Genomic DNA, 9,589 nt, shown 5'->3' with positions numbered 1-9,589 from the left:
TCAAATAGCTCGCGAGAAGCTTAGTTTGTATCCACCCCTAACTGTGTGGAACCTTATCATTGATTCCACAACCATCGTGTTCAACTAATCCAAATTCATTTAAATGACTTGACAATGTCAAATTGGGCTCTTTAGATTTTCACAAAGCATGGTTATATACATGGTTTTTAAAGCCGACTCAGTGATCGAATCGATCAAGGGTTCAGTTAATGGGTCGAATGGTTTGACCATTCAAACCAAATGCTCAACCCATTTTGATAAAAAAAATAAGAAATGCCAAAACTGTTCGAATGGTTAATCACCCAGTTCAGCGGTTGAACCAGTCCCCATTTTTTCAGTCCGGTTTTGAAAAGCATGGTTATATAAGCTACCCATGTGGGGCTCACCTCAGTCCCTCAGCCCTCCCAAATAATTCAGATTAGCTATTGTGATGGCTGTGGTAGGCTGCGGAACTAATGCTAGCCATAAAATGTAAATAAGAGAATGAATGATTATAGGCCATATGTATTTTATGACTGCCGTTTCCCTTTCAAGACCTAGTTGAAAGTGCTTAAAATAAGCACTTATTTGGACCAAGACCACACTATTAAGCACTTGAATAATAAGCACAAATTTTAAGCTTTTTTAAAATACTTAAACAATTCAAAATTTTTCTATCAAAATTGTCCCCATTTATTATTTAATTTTTCAATCATGCCTTTTGAAGGTAAAAATGTGGGGTTTGAAACATCAGGCTTTATTCTCCTATGCCAACTAGCGGCCCGATCAATGCTCTTCTCCAAAGACTTGCGTAGGGTTGGAGACATCAAGTTTGTTTACCTATCTTCAATACCAAATAACTTGTGTAATGTTTGAAGCATTTCTTTATAAGATGGAAACAAATCCCTACTTATAGCGGATGAAGAGGGTGACTGACATTCTCTCCTTTGTAAGTCAAATCAGTCCAATGGCGTCGTCGAGTTAATAGAGGTAGCAGGAAAGACCGAGAGCTCCACAGGCCAGACAAGGATGGAGTAGTCAACTTGTCGCCGCTCTTGGCTACAGATGGCACAGCTAGTGGCACCACCGGTGGTTTCCTGTACTGGAACGGGTGACATGTTGCTCGACAATCTCTGATACCTTAAGCGAGGGAGAAAGAGAGAGAACCCACCACCCACATAAGTTTAAAAAATTTAAGGTATTTTTTGAAAATTTGGAAGAAAATGAAAAAAAAAATCACAAAACGCCCAATATGAAGGAAATGCTTATAATAATCATCTGAAAAAGTTAAGTGTCAAATGTAATTAAAGGCCCGTTTGATTCGCAATTGGATTGGAATCAAAATAATCTATTCCCATTATCAGTTTAGTTCAAACATGAATGAAAACGAGAATGGAAATTGAAATTTTCATTTTTCAAATGAAAATGAAAATGAGAATGCCATTTTATTCCCTCAAATGAAAGAGTGTCATTTCAATAAAAATAGGAATGGGACAGTTGAAATCAGAATAACCCATGGAGATTCTGATTCCAAATCCCTATTCCCATGAACTAAATCGAGTATAAGTACTTATTTGAACTTGGCGGCTTGGCCTAAGTTAGATTAGGCCTGACCCAATTTTGAACTCGGCCCAAAATGCTACATTCAACTCAGTATTCTTCAATTAGCCTAGTTAAACTAGCAAAGAGAATAATGTTAACCTGAGCCCAGCCCCGACTCGATATTGCTATTGGACCCTATTCTAGGTCCTAGCCTCTGGCAGCCTAGGATAGTCAGGGATATTCCAAGCTGAGGCCAACGTCTATTCTTGTTATTGTCAATGATGACGTGTAATGAAAATCTTACCGTATAGCCAGAACATCATCCTTTATTCAAGATTAGACTAGTTTTGTTAAGTCCACTTTTAGTCTCTTCATCCACTTCATTTCAACTAGTAAACTGCAGTTTTAGACTTTTAGTCTCTTCATCACTTCATTTCAACTATTAAAATGCAGTTTTAGACTTTTAGTCTCTCCATCCACTTCATTTCAATTATTTAACTAGTAAATAATAATGATAGTGCGCAATTCGATCGGTCTGATCTATCAACGATCTTGCCTCGGGCTGGAGCAGAAGGTGCCTGAAACGGAGGAAAAAGCGAGTAATCACCGGGGAAAAACCCGGTGAGAATGCTCCGAAGCTTAAGTTAGTATTTCCTCAAAGGCAAGATAAAACCAGATGGCGCAAAGTTATCACATACCTCTCTTCTTGGGGGGAAGGGGGCCTTTTATAACCACTTCGCGCACTCACTCCCAAGCTTCTGTCAGGTCGGGTATGATTACCTCTGCGCTCTTGCCAGTTTGGGTGTCACCACCTTTGCTGGGGCAGGACCGCCACTGCTCTCTTTGTCAGAGCCGTTTCTGTAACTGGAGATGGCGGTGGCAGGTGGCCGTTGAAGTGCGGCTGTCAAGCGTCAGATCCCAAGTCAGTCAGGTGCGCTGCCTCATGATACGAACTCCTTCGGTGTCAGGTACGGTACGGTTGTTCAGTTCGGCGTCTTGGGGGCGAAGTGCTGGAGTGGTGTGCGAGGTGAAGTCTTGAGTTCGGATAGAGGTGTGGCCCGAACTGCCATGGGGCGGGCCAGTTTGGGTAGTTGCCCTTTGTGTTCGTAAGGCTCGGGGTCTAAGGGAGAGCTTGGGCTCCTTGTGGGGAGTTCGGACCATGGGTTCCTCTTTTCGGAGCTCGCGCCTTGGGCGTATTGTTGTGCCGAGCTGTTGCCTTTGCCACGTGTTGAGTGGTTACGAGGTCGGGCCAAATCTTCCTTCATCAATTGCCCCCCACTCCTCGCGCAAAGGGACTTGCCCTGGCGCGGGGAGTTCGCGAGGTGGCGGGTGGATTTGACCCGTACTTCGAACTGGTCTGACTGATAGCGAGAAGTGTGCATTCGTCAGGATTTTTCTGGGTTTCTCAAGCGCCAGAAAAGTCGGGAAACACACTAGTCCGTCTATAAATGCTGACAGACGTGACAAACGCGCCATTGGAAGACGTGACAGCGGGCGTCTTTTCAAATTTGAAAAAACGCGCCGCTGCCGCCTTTAACGCGGGGAGACGTGTGCTGGCGCTCTTTCAGTTTCAAAAGACGTGTGGCCAGTCATGTCTCGGTCTCAGGAGACGTGCGGTCAGCGCGACTGCGAGCCGTTGGATTTGCTTTGATTAGAACCGTTGATTTTCAGTTACTGTGGGTATAAATAGTGGGGGACCCCAGTCGCTTTGTCATTCTCCTACGTTTTGCTTCTTGAGCTCGCGTTCAAGTTCCCGTAGTCCATTTGCTTTTTTCCGGGTGAGTACTTTCCTGGAATCCTTCTCCTCCCGATGTCTAGCTCGGATAGCTCAAACAGTTCTTCAAGGGGGTCAGATGTAGGTTCTACGAACCGAGCTGCATTCCCCGACAGCCCTAGTGAACCCGAGGTAGAGCTCGAGGAAGAGTTCGAACCCATAGGCCGAGTCGCCTCGGGTAGTTTGGCGTCCTCCTCCCGTCGAGGTCGGACGTTAGACAAGTTTGGGCCCTTGACCATGACGCCTGAGGGGCTTTACTCCCTTATTACTCAGTTCAATTTGCCTAAGGAGTACACCTACTTTATACCCTCGGGCAGTTTCCCTTGGGAACACGGTCCTGATGAGATCGTGATATTCCGGGAGCAGCTCGTTGCTGAGTTGCGCCTGCCTTTCCACCCCCTCATTGTCGAGGTTATGAACCACTTCGGCGTTACTGTCGGCCAGCTTCACCCGAATTCTATTCGTAACTTGGTGGGGACAATCTCCCTATTTTGCGAACAGATCTTGCCTTTAGACCTGGAGGTATTTTCTTCCATTCTAATGCTTAAGAAGCAAGCGGGTCCCCTTCCTGGGCGTAGGCGAGCGTATTACCTGTCTCCTCGCCTGGGGTTTAAGCTTTTACACGATCTTCCCAACAAGGTCCCAGCGTGGAAACGAGACTATTTCGGGGTGCAAAGTGCATTGGGGTGGCTGTTCCAAACCGGGTGGGGGATGGCTGCCCCTGATGCCGATGTTACGCTTGATAGGGAGACGGCGAAGGGCCTCCGGGAATGGGCACGGCTTGGGCTAAAATGCCACCATTATTTGACAGAGGCCAAGCTCATCGAGGTCGGTCTGAGTTCGGGTAGGTTCCTTACTCAGAGGCTTGCCTTTTGTTTTGCTTTCTGTTCTTTCATTTTCTTGATGCCGAGCTCTTTTTGCAGGTGCGATGGACGCAGAGAAGACTCGTGGTGAGAACCTGTTTCACGCCATGAAGAGGAGGAAGTGAGTCGCCAAACGAACTCGTGCCGAGCTGCCCCGGGATGCGGAGCTCGAGGTACTGGATTACCCATCAGTGGATCCACCCCGAGAGCCCGAGATGGCCCCTCCAATACAAGAAGCGGTAGGGGCCCCTTACGCCGAGGCTACTTACACGGGGGCTCCCGCTTACTCTGAGTCTGCTTATACGCGAGCTGGGCCTTCAGGTTCGGGAGCCCAAGGCGAGTTCAGGAGCGTGTTGTCGCCGAACCATGCTCTTCAGAAGAGTAAGGAGGCCATTTACCCTGAGGAGGTCGCGACATGGACCGAGCTTCCTTTGAACCAGGTAACTTGTCGTGCTGCCACTCATGCCATGGTGGTAAGTCAGCGATTTTTTGTCGGGCTCTTTGCTATTATCTTTCTTGCTATCGTTCTGTTGATCATTTGTTATTTTTCCTTTTGGTAAGTGAATTCTTCTATCCATGCCTTGGCAGCCCAAGTGGAAAGGAACTCGAGGCAGGTGCGAGCTGCCGAAGAGGCTTCCCGCGCTGCCGAGGCGGCTTCTCGAGCTGCTGAGGCGACTTCTCACGCTGCACAGGCCAAGCTGGCGAAGTCTCAGAAAGATACCGAGACCATGGGAGTTGTGGTGAAGCATATGGCGGACCTGAGGCTGAATTTGCAGCATCAAGTTGAATACCTTTAAAAGGATATTAAGGAGTGGACAAAGATCTTTTCTCAAGGCATCAAGAATGCCAAGAAGAAAGCGGTCAATGAATATATCGCCTCATCGCGCTTTGATGACCTGATGGTGGGCTCGTACAGAAAGGGCTTTAAACTAAACCGGTGGATGATCCAGAATACGTACCCCATACTCGATATTAGCGTCATAACCACTTCGCGCATTACTAAGGAGATGGCCAACGCTGCAGACGGTGAACCGGACTTTAAAGATGAAGCAAGACCTTCAGGTATCGTTGAAATGTCTTCTGATGGTGAAGAAGTACCTCTCGAGATATATATATATATATATATATATATTTCAAAATGTACATTCTCTGGTAACAACTTAGTCCACTTCGCTTGATAATCTATAGATAGTATCGTCTCAGGTTAACGACGTTTCGGGGTTAGTAATCTATAAATAGTATTGTCTCAAGTTAACGATACTTGTTTGCCCTCTAAAGTTTGGAGGGCGTATGCCCCCATCGCTCGTATCACTAATACACCTATCTACTTAGTTTTGTTTTTGTAACGATTTATCTTTTTAATATACCTTTTTTTATTTATTTATCATAAAAAATATAAGATTTAAAAAGAAAGAATTAAATGAAATACTGCATCTGCATCTTCATTTGTACTAGTGAAAATGAGAAAAATCGATTCAGGTTTCAATTTACTTTATTTCATTTGCACTTGCAGGTAAAATGTGAAAAAGAAAAGAAAAGAATTTACGCTTACATGCTTACAAATCAATTTACTTTATTTCGTCCACCGTTGATTCGTCCCATAATCCATAGCCAAGATCCAAGAAGAAAAAGGGAATGGATTACTTCTTTCAAATATAAAAAACTATACATTATTTATTCATTCAAAGTATCCATGATTTTGGAATATGTATAGAACTAAAAAACATAAGCTACCGAGCTTTCATAAATTACTAAAACTGAGCTTGCGCTACTAATATAAGCTCGATCAACAACCTGCTTGTTGTGCTTACATAGTGACAAAATTGACAATTGAAGTAGCTCATGCTACTGTCAAAACATTGTCCCTAGAACCTAATTCCCAAACTTAATGGGCCGCAGTCAAGCCCAACCCAATTTTTATACGTTTGAACCCGACTCCCACTAGCATGCCCCAGATACTGAATTCACCAATTCAGCTATTCTATTGGGCTTATTGAGCTCAATCTTGTCCGGGACTCCGGGTCTTTTCTTCAGTTGGGGTTATCAGAGACTCTGAATCTGAGTTCCTTCAAATAGTACAAAGGGTCATATATCGTGTGGTGATTCTCAGGTCTTCATATCATATCTACATCATCATCAGAAGTTGAATCTCCCTCTTCCTAATATTTAAGGGTCCCACAATATATGTATCATGTTAGAAAGTTGCAAATAAAATTGTACATTTTTACTAAAAAGAAAACAAAAGGTTCGACAGACAGTCTGCACGATGGATTGGCCTGTTGCTTGATTTCCTCTGCAGAAGCATACAAAAGAGACCATATCCATCCATAAATTAAAAGAGGTATGTGCACTTGTGCAGTGAGGCCGAGGACACGCTACACTACAAAGTACAAATTGTTTACTATATATCATGAACATCATGTGGGAGAGTGGGAGTGGGACTGTTCAGTAACTTGCTTCTGCACAAATTTCATGCAGAAGTTGCAATCCAGTTTTACATGAAGCAGAACCACCTAAAAGGCTGAAACTAACCCAATATGATATCGTGGCCTAAATTAAGAACCTGCTAACCTTTCTGTATTTAAAGGTCCATGTATGAGTTCTTATTATTTGGGTCAGACCCAACAAGGGAAGAAGATAGAAGATAGAAAGAGATAATTGATCTAGGAAACTTTATTTGAGATTTAAGCAATTGTCTAGAAACAACAAACTAAGTTTTCTCAAATACCGAAGTCGTTGCTTCTTCTTCCTCTTTCATCAATGTGTAGAATTGGGGTCGTTTTTGTGGTCTAATTCAAGAGGCGGATTGTGGTGGTCCATAGGAAGCTTTATACGCCCAAGCGAACCAGCAGGAACAAGCTTCAGATTCTCGCAGTTGCATATCTCGATCATGAATCCATCTGGGTCATTAAAGAACAACTGATCAATGCTCGTGTTATCTTTATCTTCTACTGTTCGCTTTATATATTTTATGTTCATATCTTTAAGCTTCTGCTCCATGGCATCCATGTCTTCACACTGCAAGATGAAGAGAACTGTTAAAAACATGTTTTAGTCTTCTGATCGATACCCATCTCTCTCTCTCTCTCTCAAATCAATATCTACAGGACCTGAAACGAGACATGATTGTCCATGGGGTCGAGGTGGTCAGTAGAATCAGGCAACCCGTCCTCATCTTTCGCTTGTATCAAGTGAATCCCAACGCCATAATTGAACAACCTGTACAAGGCACAGCATTAACAAAACACCCAGAAGAAAGAGAGCTCGAGATCCCAAACGCCATGTCGATGAGCACCTACTTACCAAGCACCGTCGAAATCAAAGGCTGGTGGACGTTCAATCAACACGAACCCAAGAACCTTCACGTAGAAATCCACCGAATCCTTGACAGACCTGCAGAGCCTTGATAAGTGATTAATCGCCATGAGAGGCAATGGATGCTCCTCTGACTTATCTTCCACTTCTTCCTCTCTCTTCCCTACCATCTGCGCCATGTCTGTGTACCACCTGAAATCTCCAGGCTAAGCCGGGGTAAAGCTAGATTGGTTAAAAAGATGATAACAAAAGTTGATACTAGTGAGTAGTAACCGTGTTGTCGAGACAAATTGACACGTTCTATGTGCATGGTTACACTGTAACTCTTGGGCTTGAGAATCAATTGACACGGTTGCGACGTTCGCACACGTTGGTACCTCAGCAGTCGACACGATTGCTCTTCTCACAGGCGGTGGCACTGTGGCAGCGCTTCAACTTCAAGAGTTGACCTAACCAGGTTCATTCCTCATAATGAGTTGAGTTCATTTTGGGCCAAAGATAATCTCTGGCCCACTTTAAGATCTAGGCCCAATGGAAGATGGGCTTACTCTGAATGCAGTTCCCAGTTTCGGACCAGGTTGAACTTGTGTTCTAGGCGCCATGGCTCGGGCTAGGTTGCTTCTTGATGGGTCCAACGTTCTCTGTACCCCGTCAGGCCCATGGAGCAAAAATGTATTGGACATGTATTGTGCATACCCTGCACTAAACCAACAAGATTTGAATGTAGACAGCAGACAGGATTGTCTGGTTTGGATTCTCAGAGGACTTCATCTCAATTAATGTGTAAGATATGGATAATCAGATGTCACCTTCAGCTGCAATAGGTTTCCCAACCTTCCACTTTCCGCCCAATTTTGTTGATAGCTGCACCTAGCAAGCTCAAACTAAGGTTTATAATTTTACCGGAATTTCATTCTAGTAGAGTAAATTAAAATCCCCATATATCAGTTAAAAAAACTACTAGATGGGATTTTGACATTTCACTAAAATTTCAGCTTATTTTTGGTAAATATATTGGATTGTAATTAATAAAATGATTAAAACAAGAACAATAAACAACAATATATTAAGCATCTTTTAAAGTGTTTGTTTTTTTCAGAAAAATGAATTATTTATGTATATACATGTACATGTGTATATTCATATGGTCCCCAAATTTTATTTTCGGTGGAGGGGTGGTAAGCATTTTATTTTATTCAAATAAGAAATATGAAGCATGTAATACAGGTGAAAGATCCATGGCCTTGCTCTACATAACTCAAAAAAACTTTGCTTCCAATCCAAGAGAGGAAAATGTTTCCCTTTATGTGGACTTGCATCTATAACTTACAAAAAATCCAAAATAGTAATAATAATAATAACATAAAAAATATACAATAATATGATTCATGAAGATATCCCTTTTCTATGATAAGCAGACAGACCCATATGGTCCCTCAATTTTAGGCAGTTACTTTATGCATTCAATGGTTGCATAGGCAACAGAGAATCAGAGATCTATGTCATACAAGAATGCTTCATTGGAAGGTATCTTGCAGTCGATAAAGGCTAAACTTCTTTTTGCCAAGTCACACTTTCATTTTTGTGAAGCTTCTCAGCAGAGCAGATCATGTGCCAAAAGAAAACAGTATTAGATCCTTTCTCTTTTTTTCCTTCTTCTCAGGCTTTAATAGCTGGCATTGCAAGATGAAAAGACCGTTTTATGGTGGCCCACCAAGCTAACATGGATAGAAAGTGCATTTGGGCATCTATCTTACAAGGGGCCCATTGGGTTTAAGCTGGTCCATATTGCTCAGTGTATAGTGAGTGCATTGTCATTGTAAACACAGCTTTCTTTTAAACCAGAAAAGCCATAAAAAAATTGGCTCTATGTTGCTGAAATTTTGCCTCATAGAGAAGGATGACAAAAGTAGACACCACCACTCTACATGCAACTCACATGCAATGGACATCGGAGTAGCAATAGGATAATTGGTTTGCTTTCTTTGCAACAAGCACTACCTCTTGTCTGACTTGAAGTTTGTGCTCCCCCAAAAAGAAAAAAAAGACAATTTTGGCTCTCCCCATGCTCATCACTATATAAACAACATTAGGGGTGCAAATGGCTTCGGATCGG

The 9,589-nt window shown here is 43.0% G+C and overlaps 1 protein-coding gene across 2 annotated transcripts; it reads right to left on the bottom strand.

The window, feature by feature from the left end:
* Positions 1-5,812: 5,812 nt before the first annotated feature.
* On the bottom strand, positions 5,813-7,698 carry GLYI8 (Lactoylglutathione lyase / glyoxalase I family protein). Of its 2 annotated transcripts, XM_088892101.1 has the most exons (4): positions 7,462-7,698; positions 7,269-7,377; positions 6,887-7,176; positions 5,813-6,317 (listed from the first exon to the last, which is right to left on the bottom strand). In XM_088892101.1, the coding sequence occupies exons 1-3, from the start codon at positions 7,650-7,652 to the stop codon at positions 6,916-6,918; spliced, it is 561 nt and encodes a 186-aa protein (XP_088748227.1). In that variant the 5' UTR covers positions 7,653-7,698; the 3' UTR covers positions 5,813-6,317; positions 6,887-6,915. The 2 variants fall into 2 exon arrangements, with proteins under 2 accessions (XP_088748227.1, XP_010279599.1); XM_010281297.3 differs by lacking the exon at positions 5,813-6,317 and having other exon boundaries at positions 6,804-7,176; positions 7,462-7,697.
* Positions 7,699-9,589: the final 1,891 nt, after the last annotated feature.

This window comes from Nelumbo nucifera, chromosome 7 (assembly GCF_055504915.1).
Source record: "Nelumbo nucifera cultivar China Antique chromosome 7, China Antique-T2T, whole genome shotgun sequence".
NCBI classification, from domain to species: Eukaryota; Viridiplantae; Streptophyta; class Magnoliopsida; order Proteales; family Nelumbonaceae; genus Nelumbo; species Nelumbo nucifera.
The sequence above is the reverse complement of the archived record's forward strand: the minus strand, read 5'-3'. Positions and strand labels throughout refer to the sequence as shown.